This window comes from Silurus aristotelis (genome assembly GCF_946808225.1).
Source record: "Silurus aristotelis genome assembly, chromosome: 14".
NCBI classification, from domain to species: Eukaryota; Metazoa; Chordata; class Actinopteri; order Siluriformes; family Siluridae; genus Silurus; species Silurus aristotelis.
In genome coordinates, this window is record NC_139587.1 from 20,687,755 (window position 1) to 20,711,777 (window position 24,023).

Here is a 24,023-nt window from a genome sequence, read left to right on the forward strand (position 1 = left end):
GCACCCCAGGCCTCCTCACCCCACCTATATCAGTACATGACTTTACTAACACTCTTGTGGCTGATAAACACACATTTCCACAAGCACATTTTCCCAGATAAGTGGAGGCAAGTATAATAGCAAATTGGGACTAAATGTGGAATGCAATGCTCAAAAAGCACATACCACACTTATGACCAGGTATCCGCAAACCTTTGTCAATAGTATATATAATAACTTGAGGGATATTCCAGTCATATGATAAAGTCTTCAAAGTGTATTTACCAACCTAGGCACAGTTTTCAGAAAAGCATTCCAAAGATAATTTCCGATCAACTGCTTGAGGTTTTTTTTTTTGTACAGTACGTCACTCTGGACAAGGGCGTATGTAAACCGCTCCCAACATTCCTTCCCAACATATTGATCCATTATTCATAACTCCTCATTTATTTGCATCGAGGAGCACAAAGTAAACTTCTGCAATAAGCAAAGAAAATCCTGTGTCCTGAAACCTCTCCTTGATCAATACTTACTTGGCATGCTGAGCGGCAGGCATATAAACGAGAGGTCGAGGAAAATAAAATCAATTTGCAAAAGTAATTTGCATACATTTAAACATCATGCGTTCGGATCATTAGGGGTGGTTTTCCAGTACATATGGCAGTACCATTCAAAGAGCTATGACAACCAGAATGCTTATAGCTCTGTAAATGGCGCTGCTATCTGCACCACACATATCAAGTGCTTCGGGGGTCTTTGCTGGATTCTCCTGCCTTGTACGTGGAGCTGTGAGGAAAGACGTTATAAATACATGACTGCTTTTTTAAAACAAGAGTAAAAAAACCAACCAACCAAACAAACAAACAAACAAAAAAAACACATATAAGCTGTTCATGACTCAAAAGTATGAATAAAACAAGAAAACCAAACATGTTTAGGAATAATATAGAGCAGTGGCGGGCGTTCAGGTCCGGCAAAGCCTTCTCTGCAGGCCTAAACACTTTCAAGTTCCTGAGTTCTTACTGAATCTAAAAAAAGGGCAATGAGTGAAAAGAATAGAGGACCCTAATAATAAGGCACTTTCACTCCAGGGACAGAGCTGACCACGGTCTGCTGTTTTAAGACTCTAATGGAAAAATGTTCTCTTTGTGGGAAAAAATGGACCATATTTACAATCATGTCTTTTACTTGGAAGGGTAAATTATATCTATACAGCTCATACTAAAAAATCAGCACTGTGTTACTCACAAAAACCGAATACCCCAAAAGATACACACATTTCCAATACACAATATTATTTTATCTATATTTTAAACATCTTTAAAGGACAGAATGAGATTTCTGATATCCAAATTAATTCTCCTATTTCATGGTCAATGTATGTACCCTTTATGGCCAGAATTATGTGGACACCAGACCTATAACACACTTGCTGAAAATCCCCATAAGCTGTTATGATGAGCTCCACTGTATAAAGACGTTGGACTCAATTTTTGACTAGTGTGGCCTTCAGAATGTGGTCATTCAATCACTAGAGCATTTATGAGGTCAGACACTGATGTTGACTGATGTTGAGCGAGGAAGCCTGGAACTTTTTGCAGAAAACATTCAAGTTCTTAGGTCCAACCTTGAAGAACTAAGTATTCATGGACCTCACTATATGTACAGGTTCATTATCATGCTGAAACAGATTTTGTTCCAGTGAAGAGAAACTATGTTACAGCCACATTCTAGACAATTTTCTGCCTCTAAATTTTTTAAAAACAAACTTCAATTGAGTCAAATGTCTACAGCCTTTAAAAATAAAACTAATCCAGTCAACAAAGCACACCACGTCTACCATCACACATTAAGGGAGAGGCAAGTCACAGAGTCATAGATAAGATCATGACATCGACCTTTCCTGCATTTGTGGAACTGATTGGAATCGATAATGTGGCTCCCCTTCAAAAATGAAAAAAACTAAACACATCTGTCCCCAGTAATGTCAGTATTAGGTCTGTAAAAGCGACGACGCCAGGATGTCATCTGCACTGCTAAATGTAACCGAGACAGCAATCTGGGGTGCTTTAGGCAATTTCAGTCCCCTTGTTATTTCCACCATGGATAAAGTGAAAATTGACTGCAGTTACACACTGATGATGCAAAGAAACAAAATTATTTTTGTTTTGGAGCAGTTCATGATAATTTTTTTAATATTAAGAAAAACAATAGGATGAGTGGCTGAATTTTATTATCTATACATAGAAGATTATGCAGCTGTGAGTATCCATAGTATATGTAGTTGTAGATGATAAAAAAAAAAAAAATAACAACAACAGACTAGCAGGACAGCAGTATTTTCTTTTGTCATCCGCATTGGAATAAATATGTATTAAAGCATTATGCAGAAGTAGACTGGTTCTGATTCCTTTCTAGTCCAGACTGTAGATTTATGTCCTAGTAGACCAGTGATGGCTATGTCAGACAGATGTAACCACCCCCTTGATTTTTATTTGGGTTCTTCTTTCAAGCCAATTCACTGACATCTGTAACAACATGATCAGCAGTGATGAATGTGCCTTAAAAACTAAAAAAAATCTACAGTTTCTGTTTACCGTATTTATTATTCAGAGGAAACATGGCAGGAAGCCAGGAAAGCTTTAAAAAAATGACATCGTGAATGCATATCTGTCTTTGCGCTACACCTTTCTTATTAGGCCAATCTTTATAGTTTGTGGATAGATATTAAAATGGGAATGTTCAAATCTGATATCGCAGCCCTCTATCAGTGACCGTGTGCTCATCGGGTTTGAAAATAGATCCACTAATTGGCCTGTCCTGATTTGACAGTCTCAGGTCAAGTCAACCTTTTCTGGTAAATCCAGTAGAACTTCATCTTGAAATACCTAATCGAAGAATCATTTATGAAAGGTCACTTTATCCTTGCTTGACATCATAATAATTGCATCAAGTCAGACCTTTACTTCAAGCTCAAAGGGCAATCTAATATCCATCTGAGATATAAACGCAGGGAGAAGAGCTCCTGCTTTGACTCATTATCCCACCAGACGACTCGAACACGCAAACAATACGAAGTGAAGCCCGTTCATTCAATACGCATCATTAGAAGTTCAGTATTTTCACATTTTCATCAGTATATTATCAATAAGAACCCCTTATACAATATCCACATCCATTTACCAAACCCACAAGAATCCCTCACCAAACAAGAATCTAGAGAATCTGTTAATACAGATTTCCCAGCCCTTTTATTCTCAAACCCATATTACACAAATACTGGGTTGGAATCACTATGCTTTCAAAACAACCTCAATTCATGGAATCACCAAACTGCTTGCAAAATTCCTTTAACATTCTGTACACATGTTAAGATGAAACAACGTCCGCAGAATTGTCAGCTGCACTTTCATTTTTCTTATTCTTCCAATCTTTCCATTCTAGCGCATTCGAAAGATGCTTAAAAAGCTCTATTACTATCTGCTGACCGGGAAGGCCAGTAAAGTACACCGTTACTTTTGACAGTTTATGATTGTGACGTGGTGTCTCATTTTGCTGGAAAGGGTAACTTTTAGCCATAAATGGATGCTTGTGTTTGGTAACAAGACTCCGACAGGCTGTAGCGTTAAAATTATGCTTCACTGACATTTAAGAGCCCAAGGTGTGTGAAAAAAAGATTCCCCATACTATTATACCAACACCACCTCCCTGAAATGTTAACACAAGGATTCATGTTGCTGATGGCAAATTCTGACCATCTGAAATAGAATCAAGATTCCTCATGACGGGGTGGGGTCCAGTTTTGGAAAGCCTATGCCCACTGTTGCCTACAGAAGATATATCAGATGTGGTCTTCTGCAGTGTACATGTGCAACTGAGATGCTTTTTCCCCTTCCGAGGTTACTGCTCCAAGTTACCGTGGCGTTCATGTTATCTTAAACCAGTCTATCCATTTGCGCTTCTTCATCATGGCATACCGTTCCTTCGAACTGATGTATTTTTGCACCCTTTTCCTCTATTAATTAATCATATCTTATTATTATGAATTGTATTTTAATTTAAAAATGCCCGAGACAGCACTGTGGAAAAAAAACTCAAAACATCTAATAAAGATAATCTTGTATAAATCCTGTATAATCCTGAATAATCCTTAACAGAATCCTTATATAAAAAGCAGCACCTGGAACAGCATAACGTGTCTTAATCTTCAATAATCGGATTCTTTTTTTTATTTAGTTTGCACTTGTTTACACTCGAAAACACTCTGAAAATGAGCATTAAAATCATGTGATTTCTAAGATGAAAACAAACTGATGTAATGCACCAATTTAAATGTACTCTGATTAGCATGGCCCTTCATAAGGCTCTGTTTATGTTACATGTTTGTGCTCCTGATCAACGAGTCCATTATATATGTTTCCAAGGATACTTGACTTGAGCATACTTGTGTGGATGCCAAGATGGCATCCCTCAGATACACGAAATCTAATCATATATTATAGCAATATTTTCCTGTTTCCACTTCTCTTTAACTTGGTGAAACCTTTAGTCAGGGGTCAACGTCGAGTTTATGCAAAAGTAACTACAGACATAAAAGCAACTATGACAAAAAAAACTAAAGAAAAATTGTTGTGGGGGAGTTGATTGTCATAGATTGTTACAAATGACACCATATATATATATATATATATATATATATATATATATATATATATATATATATATATATATATATATATATACTTAATACTTAATATATATATATTCAAATACCTTTTAGTCTCTTCACACTTAGTCGAATTCTTATGAATTGCACAAGCAGATTGGGGATGAGGAAGGCAGTCAAGTGGCTACCGATTGGAGTAAGTGCCAGCACTGCCCAAAGCTCTGATGTGTTCTGACTGCAGATTAGATTTGAACAGATTGGTAAAACAGACAATCCAATGACCTTAAACTTTAGAAAGCACCAGTGAGATACTCTTAATTACAGTGTTTGAGGATATAGTGACCCTCGTCCTGCCAATCAACAGATCCCACGGTAGGAATCTGATAAACTCTCATAAGTGTATGTTAAATAGTATTATTATTTTTATTCTGGCCTTGATTTGCTTGATTTTCCACAGTTGTACCAGAGTGTTGAGAGTAGCAAGTCCTGAAAGATGACTGCTAGTGCTGTACTGATTTGTTTGGGGTATTACAGTATTATATATGTATACATGTAGGTATGTAAATGTATATATAGTGCATAACTTGTATTCTGGTATTCCAGATCAACTATGTGTAAAATTGTCCATAATAAGTCAATGCTGAATAGTGACCATTGAAATCTAAGGACTATGTACTGTATAAACCAACCAGGCATAAGATTACGACATCATAACATTATGAGTGGTAAAGTGAAAAACACTGATTATCTCTTCATCATAGCACCTGTTAGTGAGTGGGATATATTAGGCAACAAATGAACCTTTTCTCCACTAAGTTGATGTGTTAGAAGCAGGAAAAATGGGCAAGCGTAAGGATTTAAGCAGACACACCACACACAAACTCAAGGGTTTCGCCCTTGAGTTTGACAAGGGCGAAACCGACACAGTTACAGCATCTCCAATACTGCAGCTCTTGTGGGATGTTCCCGGGGACGCAGTGGTCAGTATCTATTAAACGTGGTCCAAGCAAGAAACAGTGGTGAACTGGCGACAGGGTCATGGGTGGCCAAGGCTGCTGAATGACTGTGAAGGCCGAAACGTGTGTTTCGAATCAACAGATGATCTACTGTTGTCAAATTGCTAAAGAAGTTACTGCTGCTAATGCTCTACGGTTTAGGACTGTTTTGGCAGCAAAAAAAGGGGACAAACACACTATTATGCAGGTGCACAGAATGTTATGTCTGATCGGTATGTATATATACATATACATTTTTTAAATAAATATCTGAGTAAAGAAAGGACGTCGTGAATAAATGTGTGTTGCGCTTAAGGCTTTGGTTTCTCCTCTTTTATATTTATCAATTTATATTTGTAAAAAAAAAAAAAAGTCAAACGGAAATGTGCACTAGTGCCGTTGAAATGAATTTGCGTTAACACGTTATTAAGGACTCGATTTTGACAGCCCTTATATATACATTAAAATTACACTCATTCCTCATTTTCACTCCTGCACAGATGCGCAAAACCTATTTCCATTAACATGAGCTTAGTAATTATGTACTTTAGGTTCCTTATCATCCACAACACAGAACATAGAAAAAGAAAACACAGCTGCATAAAGAAATGGCACCTACACACACACAACACACACAGTGTAGTTAAAAATGATGCAGAAATATAATCAGATTCCAGGATGATTAAAGAGAGATAGAGTGGGAGAGAGAGGGCATGTGTGTGTGTGTGTGTGTGTGTGTGTGTGTGTGTGTGTGTGTGTGTGTGTGTGTGCGTGTGCGTGTGCGTGTGTGAGCTGTGTGTGACTCACTTGCGAGCTCCTCACACAGCACTAGACAGGAACAGGCTTAGTGTTGCAGAACCAGAGTAGGAGTTTAGAAGCAGAGGAGCAGCCGCTGGAGTAGAGAGCAGGCGGGACAGAGGGCAGCAGAGACGCGCAGACATGGTGAAGGAAACAAAAAGGAGAAACGGCAAAGAAGGGAGAGTAAAAGAGAAAAGAGAGAAGGGAAAAGCACGTTAATGATCTGAGATGTTATTGTTTCGATTCACTCATTCATTCTGACTCCCATGGTACCTTATCTAAGGCAAAATAATCCAAGACCGAAAATAAACCGATTCGAGAAATGAAAAATATATAATAGTTTTTCCCGTTTAGAGACATTTATTTAACATTTATGGAAGGAGTCTTGAAGATCAAAGAAGATTGTGTGACTTTTTTCTTCTCTTAACTTTAAGAACGTTAAGTAAAGACTATAAGAAAAGAGACACTTGCAAAGGAACAACTGTTTGAAACTGGCTTGTCTCGTGAATTTTATATAACATTGCATGTAACCATAGAGGGACAAAAAGAGAAGGATAGGCAATTATTATAATTATTTGCAAACTGCTGTGGGATAAGAGGAATAACACACATCGGCATGCCCAGTCATGTTTTATTACTTACTCTAAAAAAATGCTGACTACAGCAATCAGTTCATTATTCAATCATCAGGCAAATATATTGTAGTAATAATTAGACAACAAAGCCTATAATGTAGCTATGTAATATATATATATATATATATATATATATATATATATATATATATATATATATATATATATATATATATATATATATATAATTAAAAATCTTAATTTAATTTCTTAATAATTGACAAATTTGAGATATTTTACCATGGGAATGCTTTGTTGACAGCTCTATTAATCATCAATGATATTTTAATGCTTTTAATATTAACAAATGGCTGCAGCTTTTATTTGCTGAGCAAACACAGGGTCTTTTCCAGGCAATGAGGAGAGTCACTTAAAATACGCTTTGCCTAAAGCACCTCGTTTGTTGATTTCATAAAAGACTCGGCACGTAAATTGCTTGTAAAGGTCGACTAATAGCCATGCTGAAATGCCTCGAAAATACTCCCCAAACACAAAGCAATGACTCACTATTCTCTGGGCGGAGAGCATTGTTTTGCGATTTACTGCGGTATCCATGAGGGTGCATTTATATTTCTATACATCTACAACTTCCTTCCTGAATAGTTTTGCTCTAATAGAAAATGCTTGAATGACATGACTTGTCTATAATAAAGCTGAGCTGAGCTATCATGAAGTCCTCACATGACCAGAGAGCCCTAGCATCATGATATCTATCATCCACGTCTCTGATATTTGATCATGTGTTTGATCATGTGTGATAACTCTACCCAAACTAAGTGCATAATGCAAGTCATATGTGGACGGTATATCGAAGAGCAGAACGATAGGGATGCGGCTTCGCTCCGTTCACTGGTAAGCTCCAACATGTGCGTTTGCTCATGCCAGGGCTGCACCAAGCAAACATCTGACGATGGGTGATCGAGGAGACCCATAAAGCCTGGTTCGTATTACATGCGCGTCTTAACTAATTCTTCCGGCGTTTAGAGGGTTTAAACGGTTTACAGAGAAAAAACACACTTCCTCGCTGAAAAACCACTGCAACGCCCTGAAGTTAAGCGGCTCCCTTTTTAACCCTCAGCAACATGTGGGATTAGCAAATGATGAAAATTGTGGGTGGAATTTCCTAGTAAAATGTGTGGAGTATTTGAGTGTTTATAGCATGGGTTTTATAGGCTGTGTATCTGCAAGCTAGAAGATTTCTACAAAGCAAAAAAGCAAGGTCCCTGACCTCTGAAGCCACCACCTAATAATTACAAACCTTACACAAGATACTACTGCGATATAGACGCCATACTGTCATTCCTCTGTGTGTGTGTGTGTGTGTGTGTGTGTGTGTATGTGTGTGTGTGTGTGCACTTAAACAACCAGTCAAACGCATAAATCTCAGTAGCCGAAGCACATCTAATCACTAACACTTCCCGAGAAAGAGAAAAAGAGAGGCAGAGAGAAGAGAGAGATAGAGATAGAGAGAGAGAGAGAGAGAGAGAGAGAGAGAGAGAAAGAGAGAGAGAGAGAAGACTTCACTCTCATAAATTCCATTGCTCTTACGTAATTAGTGCCTGCATTTTATGACTCCGAGACATGTCTTCAAGCGCAAACTCCTTCTAGCGTTTTTTGACGAACCTCGAATGTTATCTGATCGCTCTAGTGTGCCTCTCATTTCCCTGCTATACAACCAGACGTTTATGAATGTGAACCTGTCAGTGGAATACATCATCTGCTGCAACCGAGTCTCCTGTGCAGTGTCGGCGTTTTATACCTCAGAGGATTCGGGATTTCAAATGGGCTATGGGTTCTGTGATAAATGTCTCGTGTTTATATAATCACACAGATTCTAATCTCCCGAAGCGTTTATGTGAACTAGAGTTCGCTTACACTCGTACGATTCAGGCTGACAGAAATGATTAAGTCTCTTCATTAAACAAAACGCAAACTTTCACGTATAAATCTGCAATTTATGGAGTGGTGTGTGTAAGAGCCAGAAAGACGGGAGTCCAACACAAACAGTATTTTCTTGGTTGGCAGACATTACCCCGAGTCCTGAGACTTCTGTCTGGCTTCAGAAACTCAGAGATTTTTTATCTGAACACACAGGTAGTGGTCTACATGTAATTCTTAGGGAATACGACATGCCGAAATGAAGCTCAATGATACGGCTGTGAGAGAACTGATGGGTGTTAGGCTTTGAAGAAAAAATTAATAAATCAAAAGGTTAAAGTGCAGAGATGAGAACGCGATCCTCAGTGATACACAACAGGGTCCTACTTTCTATGACTTTCTATGAAGCATCCTTAAATACTTTCTACATAATTTATTATGCAAATGTAATGCTATAGGCCATATAATCCCAAATATGATATGCTATTTTTAAATGGAAAAGCATCTCAATAAATTATGTCTTGTATTCGAGCTCTAGTCTATTGTCAATACCTGTAAAAAAAATAGGTGGCGCCAAATACGGGTAAACGACTTCCCTGGACTGAAGCAACCTGATACACTATGGTCGTTTACAGTGCCAGGACTGCATTATGGTGAGGGACTGTCTAGAACACAGCGGTTAAAACATCGCCTAAGTAGACGAAAGATATGCTTTAACAAGATCTTAAGCAGCCTGATATACAGTTTCGACCTCAACCTTACTGAACACCCAGGCCTCCTAACCCTACATCAGTTCCTGAATATATTAACACCCCTATGGCTGAATGAGGCACGCTCCATAATCTTGCAGACATCTTCGAAGAAGAGTAAAGGCTAATGTATTGTGCTGTCCATATAGTGTACATGCTGATAAATGAACCCATTCTAGAGGAGTCGCTGCTGTTTTATTAATCTGCAATTGTTTTTTCTATCGCACGCAAGCTGATGGCATGTACCTCCGACGGGTTTGTCATGCTGCTTTAAAAGATTTTTTAATCAGGACTACTTGAGGACACTTGATATTAGATAGAGCCTGCAGTCCTTTTATTAACGATGGAACATATTTAAAAAAAGAGATAAATTCTACTATGTTCTAGTAAACATCTGTTTATTTCAGTACAGAGGTGCTCTGTTAATCGTACGTATTTTTACGGCTTTGTTGTCACTCACTGTGATGCATAACATAGGATGTCAAAAAAAACAAAAAAAAACCTTACATATCCTCACACGATGATTATCGGATGCTGTGGTGGAGGAGGGTGTAATTACAGATGTCAAAGAAAAGAATGAAAAGCGATCCTGAGCGGACTTTTCCTGTAAGAGCCTTTGAGATCGCCCAGACATCTATAGACACATCTGTTGACAGTGTTCATTAAATTATAAGGGCTGCGGCTCCTAGACTCAGACAGCCTTAAAGCAATCTTATTGATAGCCCTAAGAAAGAGGGGAGATAAAGGAGCTGTTGGGGGAAAGAGCAGAGGTAGTATCAGATGGAGAATGACTCCTGATAAGTGTACTTATACCAGATTGCAGCTCGCACAACGCACGAGATGAAAATGCTTTCGACGGTGCGCTGTTGTGCAGCCTCGACTGGGCTCGGATTCAAAAGGTGCGACGTGGGTAACGATGAGTGTTCGTCATGCGCGTTCGGAAAATTAAAAGCCGTTGCTATTTCAAAGCGGTTCGAGTTGCTCTCGAAGGAGAGACTGATGCACTAGGCCAGATGGAACTTTTTTACGTCATTACGTTCGCAAGCCAAGGTCTATAAAAAGCCACTGTCGGGAAATACACACGCAAAAAAAAAAGCACTTTGTGTGATTAAACAGTCCTTAAATTAAAAGCGATCGAATCTTGCGTTAGGTAATATAACAAAAAAAAGGGGGCGGACTTTAGAGACGATATCGTTACCTTAAGAGATGCGCTATGACCTTATACATTACAACACATTCTGTATAATGTTGCTTGTTTCAGCATGCTCTATTTTTCAGAGGTAAATCTTATAAAAAAAGGAGGTCTTAAACTATAGGAAAACAGTAACTAAGAATCACAGCAGCATCAGGACTGTCTTATGGTCAGTGTCTCCAAAAACGTTTAGCAGTTTCTGGATCTCAACAGAGCTGAGACTTTGAAAGGAAGCTGTTTTACTCCATTGTTTATCAGCCACATTTACATGCTGACCGCCTCACTATATAGAAACAGTTCCATGATTTATGTCCACAGCACAGTTCCAGGTGAAGCAGAAAAAACGAAGAGTGGCAGGGCGTTGTTGCCATGTTTTTCCACACTTTGTTTTTAGCAAACAATCATCAAGAGTTAAAAGACGTTGAAATGTCCTCTTTCTGACAGCAATTTATTAGCACTTCTACTAGTCTGAGTCACACGCAATAAGAAGCGACGCTAACATAATATGCGTTCGATGTCAAACCACTTTGTGCACTTCGAGGCCAGGGATTGAGGTGTTCTTGCTCCAATGTTCACTATTAATTTTATGCCTCATTACACTATTCTATTTCAGGCTAATCTAAATCACTGCAACAAATGTGCCTGTCTTGTTTGTGTAAAAGGTCGGAACACTGGGGTAGATATTTAAAGTGGATTTTTGCTTTGTTCTTTGGATCGTATTTTTTTTCCCAAGCACAGTCATTGTGACATAAAACAGCAGTTATTCATATTTATTATCTACTCTGATGTCTATTCATTCCAATAATAGCTCAACCTCCAGATTCCGCTGGATTTTTTATTCTGTTGTCATGGAAATGAACGTGACTTTATATATGATAGGTGTTTCTTATTACATTTGTAATAAATCATAAATCTGTGATAGACATTACAAGCACCTGCCTAATATTGTGTTGGTCCCCCTTTTGCTGCCGAAACAGTCCTGACTCGTCGAGCGTTAACAGCAGTAACTTATTCAGCAGTTTTTTTTGCTACAGCAGCCCGTCTGTTGGATCGGACCACACGGTTCATCCTTCGCTTCCCACGTGCATCAATGAGCCTTGGCTGCCTGTTAAGCTGTCGCCGGTTTACCACTGTTCCTTCCTTGGACTACTTTTGATAGGTACTGACCACTGCAGACCGGGAACATCCCACAAGAGCTGCAGTTTTGGAGATGCGAGAGAGATCCGACCCAGTCGTCTAGACATCACAGTTTGGCCCTCGTCAAACTCAAATCCTTACGCTTGCCCATTTTTTTTCTTCTGACACATCAACTTTGAGGACAAAATGTTCACTTGCTGCCTAATAAATCCCCATGTTATAAAATCATTATGTTATGCCTGGTTGGTGTATCTCTGTACAACTGACTGAACCTCTCATTGCTTTTTTGCCTAAAATCTTATAATTCACTCAAATCTCTGCACGTGGCTACGTTAATACTTGCTGAATCCTAATGTCTTAGCCATCTAGTGCATCTACACTTCAGGCATGATGGCAAAGCCACTTAGAGCTCCATCTCCTCCAACACTACATTAAGGGTGAGCAGTCCCAGAAGGGCCTTGTTGAAAATATGGCAGCTCACCAGGAACCACTAAGGGGTTTTTACATTTCCACACCAGAGAAAAGTTCAATTTGTCGCCGTCCTGACTGAAAGAGCACTCTGTTATGCTTCTATGGCACTCTTTGGAATGGCGGGCTTAATGACAGAAAAATCAACAATAAAGATTAGAAACTTGATATGTCAGTTCCTCATGTCTCATGAAAAATAATTGTGTGGACCTATTTGTTTAAGTGAACAGACAAGGTGGGGGATGAAGTGCATGGACACTGTATGTATCAGACTGTGGGAATTAGGTAATTAGCTTTTTTTTTTTACAAATTAATGCAACACACATATGGATTCATACGGATTTCTGGTTTGAAATGTCTGTAAGACCCTGATGTGGTTTGTTAACGTAGGCGTTACTATACTTTAATATTTCATACCAGTTTAATCAAATAAGCTTCAAGCGTAAAGTTTTAAATCTGTGTGCAAATTTTTCATTCTGTCCAGCAATCACGATGTTTTGTTGTGCTTCATGTCATCAATTAAGATTTGAGAGAAGCATAAACCTATGTTAGGGAAGAGTTATGGTTATTTTGCAGTATTCCAGTGTTTATGTGGAACCCAGGCACCTCACGCCTGCCTTCCTATTCTACAAAACTTAGCATTTAGCTTTTGAGATAAATGCTAAGTTTTGTAGAATAGGAGGCACACAATTGGAGTGGAGGCACACAATTGTACTGGAGGCACACAATTGTACTAAATTTGCGTTCACTTGAACTTGGAAACCCAAACCTGTTTCAGCATGGCGATGCCCCCATGCACAAAGCGAGCTCCATGATGATATGATGTACATGGTTTGGAGAGGAACATCTCCTGCTACAGAGCACTGATCTCAATCCTAATGAACACCTTTGAGATGAATTGGAACGCTGACTGCACCCCAGGCCTCCTCACATCACCTACATCAGTACCTGACTTTACTAACACCCTTATGGCTGATGAACACAAATGCCCACAAGCACACCTTGCCAAAAGAGTGGAGGGAATTATAAGAGCAAATTGGGACTAAATGTGGAATTCCATGCTCAAAAAGAACATACTGTCCTTATGACCAGGTGTCTGCAAACTTTTGGTAATGTAGTATATGTCATCAACAAGTATTACATTTTCACATCCAAATAAGTATATAAGGGCAAAATAGCATTTATTACCAGATTCACTCACTTGAGGTCTAATGGACTTGTAAATGCCCTTCACTTTTGTTAATGAGGTTTAATTTATTCCTCATCAGAAGTGGAACATGGCGCCCCTTCAAGCCTGGTACTCAAGCATCTCTTGATAATCTCAATGTCAATTAAGTGCAAACTTCACAAACCCACTACACTACTTTCCTGGGCAACATATGCAGCATGCAGTTTCCAAGAAGACGGCACCCCGGGCAATCAAAGGGTTACGAAAATTCCCTAGGTTTTGGTTTCAGTTGCACCAATCAATTTGTTGAAAACTGAAAGCTTATTTAATGGAAAACGGCTGCAGGCGCATCTGCATATGTTTTAATGAGCTAAAAGAATGGTTCACAAGCACCCCCAAAGATGCCTCTATTTCATTTCAGTGAAGTTAGTGTCATAGGAAGACAGTAGTAGGCTACATTATAATAATTATATATATATATATATATATATATATATATATATATATATATATATATATATATATATATATATATATATATATATAGTTTAATTCCTGCAACATATATAAGTTCCTGGCTATGAAAGCAGCCTATGGAACAAGCTGTAAATCATTATGTGTAAATATTATGAAGTACCACAATTCCACATTTGTGAAATCTAATTTAAAGCTATACAGCAGTGGTCTTAGATCCATAATAATTCAAAGCCTGTATATATTTAAATATACACTGATCAGGCATAACTTTATAGCTAACCATCAGGTATAACATTACAAGCACCTCCCTAATATTGTGTTTGTCCCCCTTTTGCGGCCAAAACAGTCCTGACTCATCGAGCATTAGCAGCATTAACTTCTTCAGCAGTTTGAGCTTCAGTAAATCTTCTGTTGGATATGTTAAGCCTTCGCTCCCCACGTGCATCACTAAACCTTGGCCCCCCCATGACCCTGTCGCCGGTTCACCACTGTTCCTTCCTTGGACCACTTTTGATAAATACTGATCACTGTAGACCAGGAACATCCCACAAGAGCTGCAGTTTTGGAGATGCTTTGACCCAGTCGTCTAGACATCACAGTTTGGCCCTCGTCAAACTCATTTAAATCCTTACGCTTGCACAGTTTCCTTCTTCTAACACATCAAGTTTGAGGACAAAATGTTCGCTGCCTAATAAATTCCACCCAATAACAGGTGCCATAATGAAGAGATAATCAGTGTTGTTCACTTCACCGTAATGTTATGCCTGAGCGGTGTATGTATTCTGCATTATCTATTATTAGTTCTATTATTATGTGTTCAAGACCTTTTTCCCACAAAAATAAAATAAAATTTTAAGAATTATGTCTCCACAAATATACTGGATAATCATATGTATCCTCTCATAAACATCCATATCCTATGATATAAAAAAAAAATACTACACATAATAACCTGTGTGTAAGGATATTTATAGATTGAATATTGCTCTGTAAGGTGAGAGGAATGTTATGTTATTGATTGATGGTGGTTTAGGGGAAGAAGATATATAGGTGTTAGACATGCTTGGCTTGAAACTGGGGTTATTATCAAGACATACTCTCTGAGCTGCAAGCTGGCCCATTTGCTCCCAGGACATTGGAGTCATAATGCCGATTTTATATCTCATTGATCCAGTCAGGTTCAAATCTCCAAACAGACACCTCCTGTCTGCCTGCCCTCTAAAACCCCTGTTCCCAGTGCAGCATGGAACCAATTAATGCAGCGGATCCACTGTTTACACAGCTTGCTACATCTTGAAATAATATAGACCTGGTCAACAACAAGTTCTGGTGGTCTTTACTAGAGGCAGGTGTAAGTAGCAATATAAAGTCCTGTATTATCTGTAATCATTACAGCTGCACTGAAACTTTAACACTGATTTTTTCTTTCATTTAAATGATTACAGAGCACATAGCAAAAGCCCAATCTGACACTGACCACACAATCACAGCATGTCAGAACGCGTTTGATTACTAACATACCGACTCTCTTGATTTTGGCAAAGACATCACCACTTTAGAGGCATACAGCCTTTGTTATCAAACACCAATTCATGTTTCGAGCTAATCAGTTTATGACGACTTGTTCTGCAGTCTGAAAAAACCCTATAGAGAAAGCCAGTGTCCAAGTGACAATGACCCTAGTGTTAAGCTCATGCTGTGTTCCCATGGCTACACATGGGCTGTTAAAAAAAAAATAAACTGCCACACTGGTGCTAATGCACTACATTCATGGTTGTTGCCCTCTGAGAATAAGCCCTCTAACATATGACATGCATTAGAACTCTCAAATTTGCCAAATTCTTCGAAACACTTTTACCCCAGGCACTATAGTACAGTATATAAACAACTCTTTCTAGTATTACTCGCAACTCATCAACATTGTCTGCTTCACTGTAACTCAAAAATGAGAGAAAGGCTTTGGTCCTGAGTAGCTACGTTTTTTCAAATGTTTTGATGCTTCTAATTCGGTGACCTGAGAAAAGTTTAAGAAGAGGAAGGCACGCGAATGAACTATAATAAGTAGCAGCGCTACATTATTTATATATGTAGAAGCATCCTTCCTCTTCTGACTAGGGACTGCTTTTACAAAGACAATCCTGTATAAAGCAATCGGTATTGAAAAACAAACAGAGTCATCGTTTAGCCCCGACAATGAATCCATCAACATTCATCAATCAAAATAGAGATTTGGTTTGTCATCTAGACTGACTGATGAGGGTCCAAAATTTACATTAAATAACAGAAATTCAATAAATTCTGTATTGATTTTTTTTTTTTTAAGAACCTCACATACACTTTGGAAATACTTGAAAGTTGAAAACCGTATCTGAAAGATTTGAAAGTGCTTACATTTTCACAGAGGAATAAAACCAAATGCATGAAAATACTTGTGATTTCCCTGGAGAGATTTTTTTGTTCAAAAATACCAGCTGGCTACACTTTATATTTCGTATGGAAGAGTACGCTAGTCTTTGGAAAAAGCCTAAGGGAGCATAGACCTTAGACCTAACCTTTGGAGACAGAAAGGTCCTCCCATTTCTCAGTTCACAATATTACTGCTCGTTTCTTAACAAATTTACAACAGTTAATCTGTAAATTGTTTGAGAGCAGTGATACAGTGCTATTAGCATGAAGAGAGTGCATTTATCATCTTAGGAGAGACAAGTGTGGGAGAGTAACTTGACGGTTCGGGGATGATCTCTCTCTCTCTCTCTCTCTCTCTCTCTCTCTCTCTCTCTTTTTTTTAGATTCTCATGGGAAAGTCCATGCTAAGCCACAAAAATGACCCCCCCCCCCCCCCCCCAAAAAAAAAAAAAAAAAAATCCTCTGCATATTAAAAATTATGAGATGGGAATATATTAAATAGATAAATACGCTCACCATCCTTCATGCAATTATCCAATCAGACAATTGTGTAGCAGCAGCGCAATGCATAAATTCCCACAGATACACATAAGGAGTTTGATTTTCACATCAAATGAGACATTTTTTTTTCTTTTATTTTCTGTCCGGGTTTGATGAGTCTGTAGCGACAAACGCCTGTTCCCGCAGGTTATTTGTTTTGTAGCCCTTTCACTTCAATCAGAATGATGAAGATCTACTCGTTTCTCAGCATGACACACACCAGGATGAACACATGTATAAACAAATGTAACCCATAAGAATAAACAAATGTAACCCAAGAATGACCATAAATGATCAACTTAAGAACTTGAAGATGGATTTGGACTGTAATTAATATGAACGGTCTACAACAATGGCGCACAGGTTTGCATGAACAGTTCTGTATATAAGCATCTTTTTACAGCACACCTCAACACTGGAACTGTAATGAACGGACATTCGGCGCCACCCAGATAAGGATGGATTTCCTTTTGAGTCTGGTTCTTCTCAAGGTTTTTTTAATCATGCCATCTCAGGGAGTTTTTCCTTGCAACAGTCACCAGTGGCTCACTCATTAGGGATAAACAATTATAAAGAACAAACCAATAGGCAATGGACTTACATGTTCTTTTAAGCTTTTCTTTTTCTTATTACCGTGTTGTAAAAAGCGCTTTATACAAATTGAAATGTATTGTATTGACAGACACAGAAGGCTTCGAATGATTTCACTTACTTGAGTACGTGTGTGGAGCCGTTGATCTGTGTCGCTGTGCAGGGTGTCCTAGATGCGAGGATGGAGGGCCGTCGGTAGCGCTGGTGGCCGCAGCAGAGGATGATGAGGAAGGCACGGCGGAAGGACTTGTTGAGGAAGGCATAGAGGATCGGGTTGAGCATGGAGTTGATGTAGCCCAGCCACAGGCATGCAGCCCACAGCTGCTCGGGCACTGTGTAGTCTATGAAAGGGTCCACCACGTTGGTGATAAAGAACGGAGCCCAGCACAGGCAAAAGCAGCCCATGATGATGCACAGAGTCTTTGCCGCCTTGGTCTCGGTGCGCATGCGGTGGTTGCGCTGGTGTTCGGCGCTCTCGGGGCCCGAGGCAGCGCCGCCCGCCCTTTGCAGCATGCTGATCTGACGGGCGTGCTCGCGTGCCGTTACGTAGATGCGCTGGTAGGCGAGAACCATCAGACCCAGCGGGATGTAGAAGGCCACCACAGAGCAGGTAAGTGCATATGGCTTGTTCACCATAAACACGCACACCGTAGAGTTGCCACTGAACTTCCGCGCCTCTATCTGTGGAGGTATTTATGTGCACACAAACCGCACATTTAGCACGTTCAGCAAAAAGAAAAAAAGAAAATGTCACACCATTTTATTCTAGGGTTTCTTTTTTTTTTCTTTCTTACAGCTCATTGCTATTCCAATCTGTAGGTCCTAGGCCTGGGGCAACTGTCAATTTGTCAGCGGTCAGCAGAAGAAATCTTTCTTAGCATTTATATTCGAAACCAGCCAGAGCTGAACCTCAATGGCATTCGTTTTAAAATCAGCCGCTTTCAAAAAGTCAGCACTTTACAAAACATCCTGAATATTCATAAATAAGAATCAAATCACCTCTAATTTCTCAGACTTGATGCAGGGCTTCGATTAGGCCTCAAAACCTTGAATTACGTTTTGCTGATGAACGTTTGAAAAAAATCATCAGAATAAAATAGAAAATACCATTTAAAGAAATCATTTTAGCTTCATTTCACATGGTTAAAATGCAGAGTAATTGGAAGCTACCAGAAGGAAATCTTTTGTAAAGTGTTTTCAAGTGGTCTGTATCCAAAATCAAAACAATTAGCACACATAACAATACGTATACAGTATCACGCAAAAGTGAGTACACCCCTCACGTTTCAGCAACCACTTTATTAGATGTTCTCCAGGGACAAAACTATAGAAATGAAGCTAAATTTAATTACATTTAGAGTAGTCAATCTGCACCTTGTATACTGCAGCAGTACAAATTCACTGTCCTCTGAAAATAAATCAAAATACACCCGTGAGCATCAAAACTTTGTGTCGATATTTTGTGTGATCACCATTTTTATTTAGCACTGCTTTAATCCACATGGGCATAGATTTCCACTCCTCCATAATGACATCACGGAGCCGCACATGCCGCTTCTCCACCTTCCGCTTGATCATGCACCACATGTGCTCAATAGGGTTCAGGTCTGGAGACATACTTGGCCACACCATCAGCTTTACGTTCCTCAGCAAGGCAGTTGTCATCTTGGTGGTGTGTTTGGAGTCATTATTATGTTTCTAAAACTGCAGTTTATCTGAAGAGAGGGCATCATGTTCTGCTTCAGAATGTCACAGTACATTTTGAAATCCATGTTTTCCTCAATGAAACACAGCTAATCAGTACCAGCAGCACTCATGCAGCCCCAGACCATAACGCTACCACCACCAGGCGTGACTGTAGTCAAGACACAATTCTTTTTTGGTACTTTTAACACATGCTGGACACAATCTGAGCCAAACAAGTTTATCTTACACAATACATGGTTCCAGTAATTCATGGTCTTGGACAGGTTGTCTTCAGCAAACTCAAAGGCTTCTTTCAAAGACTGCCATGCAGACCGGCTTGTTGCAGTGTGTGCTCTATGGTCTGAGCACTGACGAGCGGACCTTCCACTTCTGCAACCTCTAAAGCAATGCTGGCAGCACTCATGGGTCGGTTTTTTTAAACAGCTTCTGCACCTGTCGCACAGCACGAGGACTCGGCGTCTTTGATGGACCCTTGCGAGGCCTGTCCTAAGTGGAACCCGTCTTGGAAAACCTCTGTATAATCCTGGCCACTGTACTGTAACTCAGTTTCAGGTTGTTACAGATCTTCTTATAGCCTCGGCCGTCTTTGTGGAGAGCAACAATTCTAATTCTCAAATCCCCAGCGAGTTCTTTTCCATGAGGTGCCATGTTGAAAATCCAGTGGTCAGTATGAGAGAATTGTACACAAAGGACCAAATATCAACTGCTCTAATACAAGATACATACATTTGTATGGTCCTGTCAAGCAGATAATAACATGAACATGGTGAATAATACATGTGGCTTTGCATGGTTAAGTGGCATACAGCTGTTATCACTCAGGGTGTACTCACTTTTGTTGCCAGATATTTTGACACTATTGGCTGTATGTTGAGTTATTTTCAGAGGACAGTAAATCTGTACTGCTAAACAACCTGCACATGATCGCCTGGAGAACGGTAATTAAATACCGGGTCATTAGCAAAAACATCACTGCAGCACATCACTAAATATTCGTTCATTTAGTTATCTCCAGAAAAAGAGAGGAATGCCGTTTTATAACCGTTAGATGTTCAAAATATATATTTCTCTTAGAATATGACCCAAGCCTTCATGAGCTACAAATGCTAATCAGCTCCTTTGAGAAAAAATCTGCCAATGTTTCTGATGTTCTGACTTTAAAGCATGCAGCTAAATTCCTGTCCAAAATAAACAGTTATGAGGATAATACTCATGCTTTGTGAATATTACTGAGGAAGCCAAACACGAAATCAAACATTTTCATGTTTCCCCTCACCACGCTTTTGATCGTTATTTGTAGAGTGTGAAATGCAAAGTACTGTGTACTAAGTGGGCTATTAATGGAATGGATAATCTGATGCAGAATAAACAAGGCCAAAGTTTAGGAAACCACCATGTTTGAACTCCAGAATCACTGGATGTGTGAGGTCTATATGTTTTATAGACCTATCTCACATTTAAACTGAAAAAATACAAACATGTACACACATGCTGCTAACATACTACTGTAAAAGAACTTGTCGAGCATAGTGTAATGAGAGTTTTGCCATATACACTGACCAGGCATAACATCAGGACCATATACCAATATGAATGGTGCAGTGAAGAACATTGATTATCTCATGTGACCTGTTAGTGGGTGGGATTTATTAGGCAGCAAGTGAACATTTTGTCCTCAAAATTGATGTGTTGGAAACCGATAAAATGGGCAAGTGTAAGGATTTGAGTGAGTTTGATGAGGGCCAAACTGTAATGTCTAGACAAGTGGGTCAGAGCATCTCCAAAACTGCAGCTCTTGTGGGATGTTCCTGGTCTGCAGTGGTCAGTATCTATCAGAAGTGGTCCAAGGAAGGAACAGTGGTGAACCGGCGACAGGGTCATATGTGAGTCCAGTGGGGAGCGAAGGCTGAACCATGTGGTCCGATTTAACAGACGATCTACTGTATCTCAAACTGCTGAGGAAGTTAATGCTGTTAACGTTTGATGGCTCAGGACTGTTTTGGCATCAAAAGGGGGACCAACACAATATTAGTTAGGTGCTCATAATGTTATGCCTGATGGGTAGCTATAAAATTATGACTGGTCAGTGTATATACTATAGTAACCGTCAGAGAACAATGTTCAAGAAATGTCTAAACATCTCCAGATTCTAAAAATGGCTTGTGACAGTGTTTCCTAAAGCAAATCACGCTACATCCAGGCCCATGTGAAGGATGTTTATTCACAAATTATAGGCTCTAATAGAGTGATGTGACATGTGGCTTCTTTTACATCGTACTTGTGAGTGGAAGTTATTAATTAAGCTCTTCCTCATTGCATTTCCTGAATAGTGGAGCTACATCAGAAGAAAGCTTGCTGTAAGCATCTGCAATATATAATATTCATTAAGAATACCTAGTCTTGTGTGAACCTATACAGAACTATAGAAATATCCGAAACACTCTAGTGAAAAGTACTGTGTATACTGAGTTGATTATTCATGGAACGTCTCATGATTTTCCCTAAAGTGAGTTTGTTCACGTACTCGTCGTGAGGCGGGCAAAAGAAGGAAAATGATATTTAGAACATTCCGCAGCAAAATACATTTTCAAGCGCTGGACTAGCTTTGACAGCCGACGGACGTGACTCACCAAATCATTTATTCCAATACTGTTCCAGCCTTGCATAATTGGTAAGAAGGATATCACCGTGGGGATAATCCAACATCCTCCGATCATAAGAGCAACTCGCAGTGGTGTCATCTTGTTCCTGTAGACCAGGGGCTGACAACAGATGGCATAGTACCTGGAACAAAAGCATTTAGATAAATACTAATACTCATACGATTATGGGAACACTCAACCATAACATTTACTCAAATAAAAATGAACATTTAACATGACAAAAGCATGTGTTTCAGCGTTAATTACAGAAATCATCATTAGTCATAAAGGGGATGACTGTGGACACTGTATGAGGTAACTGATAGACTGCTGTCATGCTGTGATTCTTTCTCTGACAGCACCTCCTGAAATATTTCAATCCTCATTTATCACAGTAATGCATGAATGATTACATAAATTTTTGTAAAAAACACAACGTTCTATTAACTGTTTATTACATTAGATTAGATTAGATTCAACTTAATTGTCAGTGTGCAAGGTACTGCTATCATCTAACCAGAAGTGCATAAGTGGCCTATTTAAAATAAATAGCAATGTGATAACTGTTTCTAAAAATTTTCTTACAAATATTCAAATAAAAAAAGTATAAAAAATACAACTAACTAAGTAACTAACTAATAAAAAACATACAGCTAGCATTATTGTGTGAATGAAACCATGTGTCATGTCATCATGTGTTCTAAAAACTAAAGGTGACAAAGTACAGACACTTGACACCTTCTATAAATGGTAAATGAACACAGTCTTAAAGAAAACTTCACCATTTTAACAATTTAATGCCTATTTTAAACATTAATACTTCAAAACTATCCACTATGATTATGTGAATGAGAAGTGATAACGTATTTGAATGAGAGCATATTAATATAAAATTAGAATTTTATTTCACATATACATTCATACAGTGTACGACATGTAGTGAAATGCTTTTTACGACTGTCCAAATAGAATATAGAAATAAAATTTAAAAAAGTAAAGTATGAAGGAAAAGTATATTAAAAATATAAGTATAACAATAATGTATGAAAATAAGGATAAGAATAATATATATATATATATATATACAAACCCGATTCCAAACAAGTTGGAACACTGTACAAATTGTGAATAAAAAAGGAATGCAATGATATGGAAGTTTCAAATTTTAATATTTTATTCAGAATAAATTTTAAATTTCATGTCATCAATACATCTCAAAAAAGTTGGGACAAGGCCATGTTTACCACCGTGTGGCATCCCCTATCCTTTTATAACAGTATGCAAATGTCTGGGGACTGAGGAGACAATTTGCTTAAGTTTAGGAATAGGAATGTTGTTCCATTCTTGTCTAATACAGGTTTCTAGTTGCTCAACTGTCTTAGGTCTTCTTTGTCGCATCTTCCTTTTTATGATGCATCAAATGTTTTCTATGGGTGAAAGATCTGGACTGCAGGCTGACCGTTTCAGTACCCGGATCCTTCTTCTACGCAGCCATGATGTTGTAATTGATGCAGTATGTGGTCTGGCATTGTCATGTAGGAAAGTGCAAGGTCTTCCCTGAAAAAGGGCGAGGTCTGGATGGAAGCATATGTTGTTCTAGAACTTGGATATACCTTTCAGCATTGATGGTGCCTTTTCAGATGTGTAAGCCGCCCATGCCACACGTACTCATGCAACCCCATACCATCAGAGATGCAGGCTTCTGAACTGAGCACTGATAACACTTGGGTTGTCCTTATCCTCTCTGGTCTGGATGACATGGCATCCCAGTTTTCCAAAAAGAACTTCAAATTTTGATTCGTCTGACGACAGAACAGTTTTCCACTTTGCCACAGTCCAAAACGCCTGCGCTTCTGGATCTGGATGTTTAGATATGGCTTCTTTTTTGACCTTTAGAGTTTTAGCCAGCAACAGGGAATGGCATAGTGGATTGTGTTCACCGACAAAGTTTTCTGGAAGTATCCCTGAGCCCATGTTGTAATTTCCTTTACAGTA

The 24,023-nt window shown here is 38.9% G+C and overlaps 1 protein-coding gene across 4 annotated transcripts in view; it reads right to left on the bottom strand.

Moving 5' to 3' along the window:
* Positions 1–24,023, bottom strand: part of htr4 (5-hydroxytryptamine receptor 4) — a 90,651-nt gene that overhangs the window by 14,775 nt on the left and 51,853 nt on the right. For 3 of the 4 annotated variants that reach the window (XR_014536695.1, XR_014536696.1, XM_083560746.1), the window contains exons 5-6: positions 22,017–22,170; positions 17,801–18,360 (exon numbers count right to left, since the gene is read on the bottom strand). Coding sequence is in view for 2 of the 4 variants with exons in the window: in XM_083560746.1 (XP_083416872.1) it covers positions 17,801–18,360; positions 22,017–22,170 (714 nt within the window). In the remaining 2 variants the exon portion in view is untranslated. Of the gene's footprint in view, positions 1–6,447; positions 6,533–17,800; positions 18,361–22,016; positions 22,171–24,023 lie in introns of all 4 variants that reach the window. The other variant, XM_083560747.1, reaches the window with a different exon arrangement.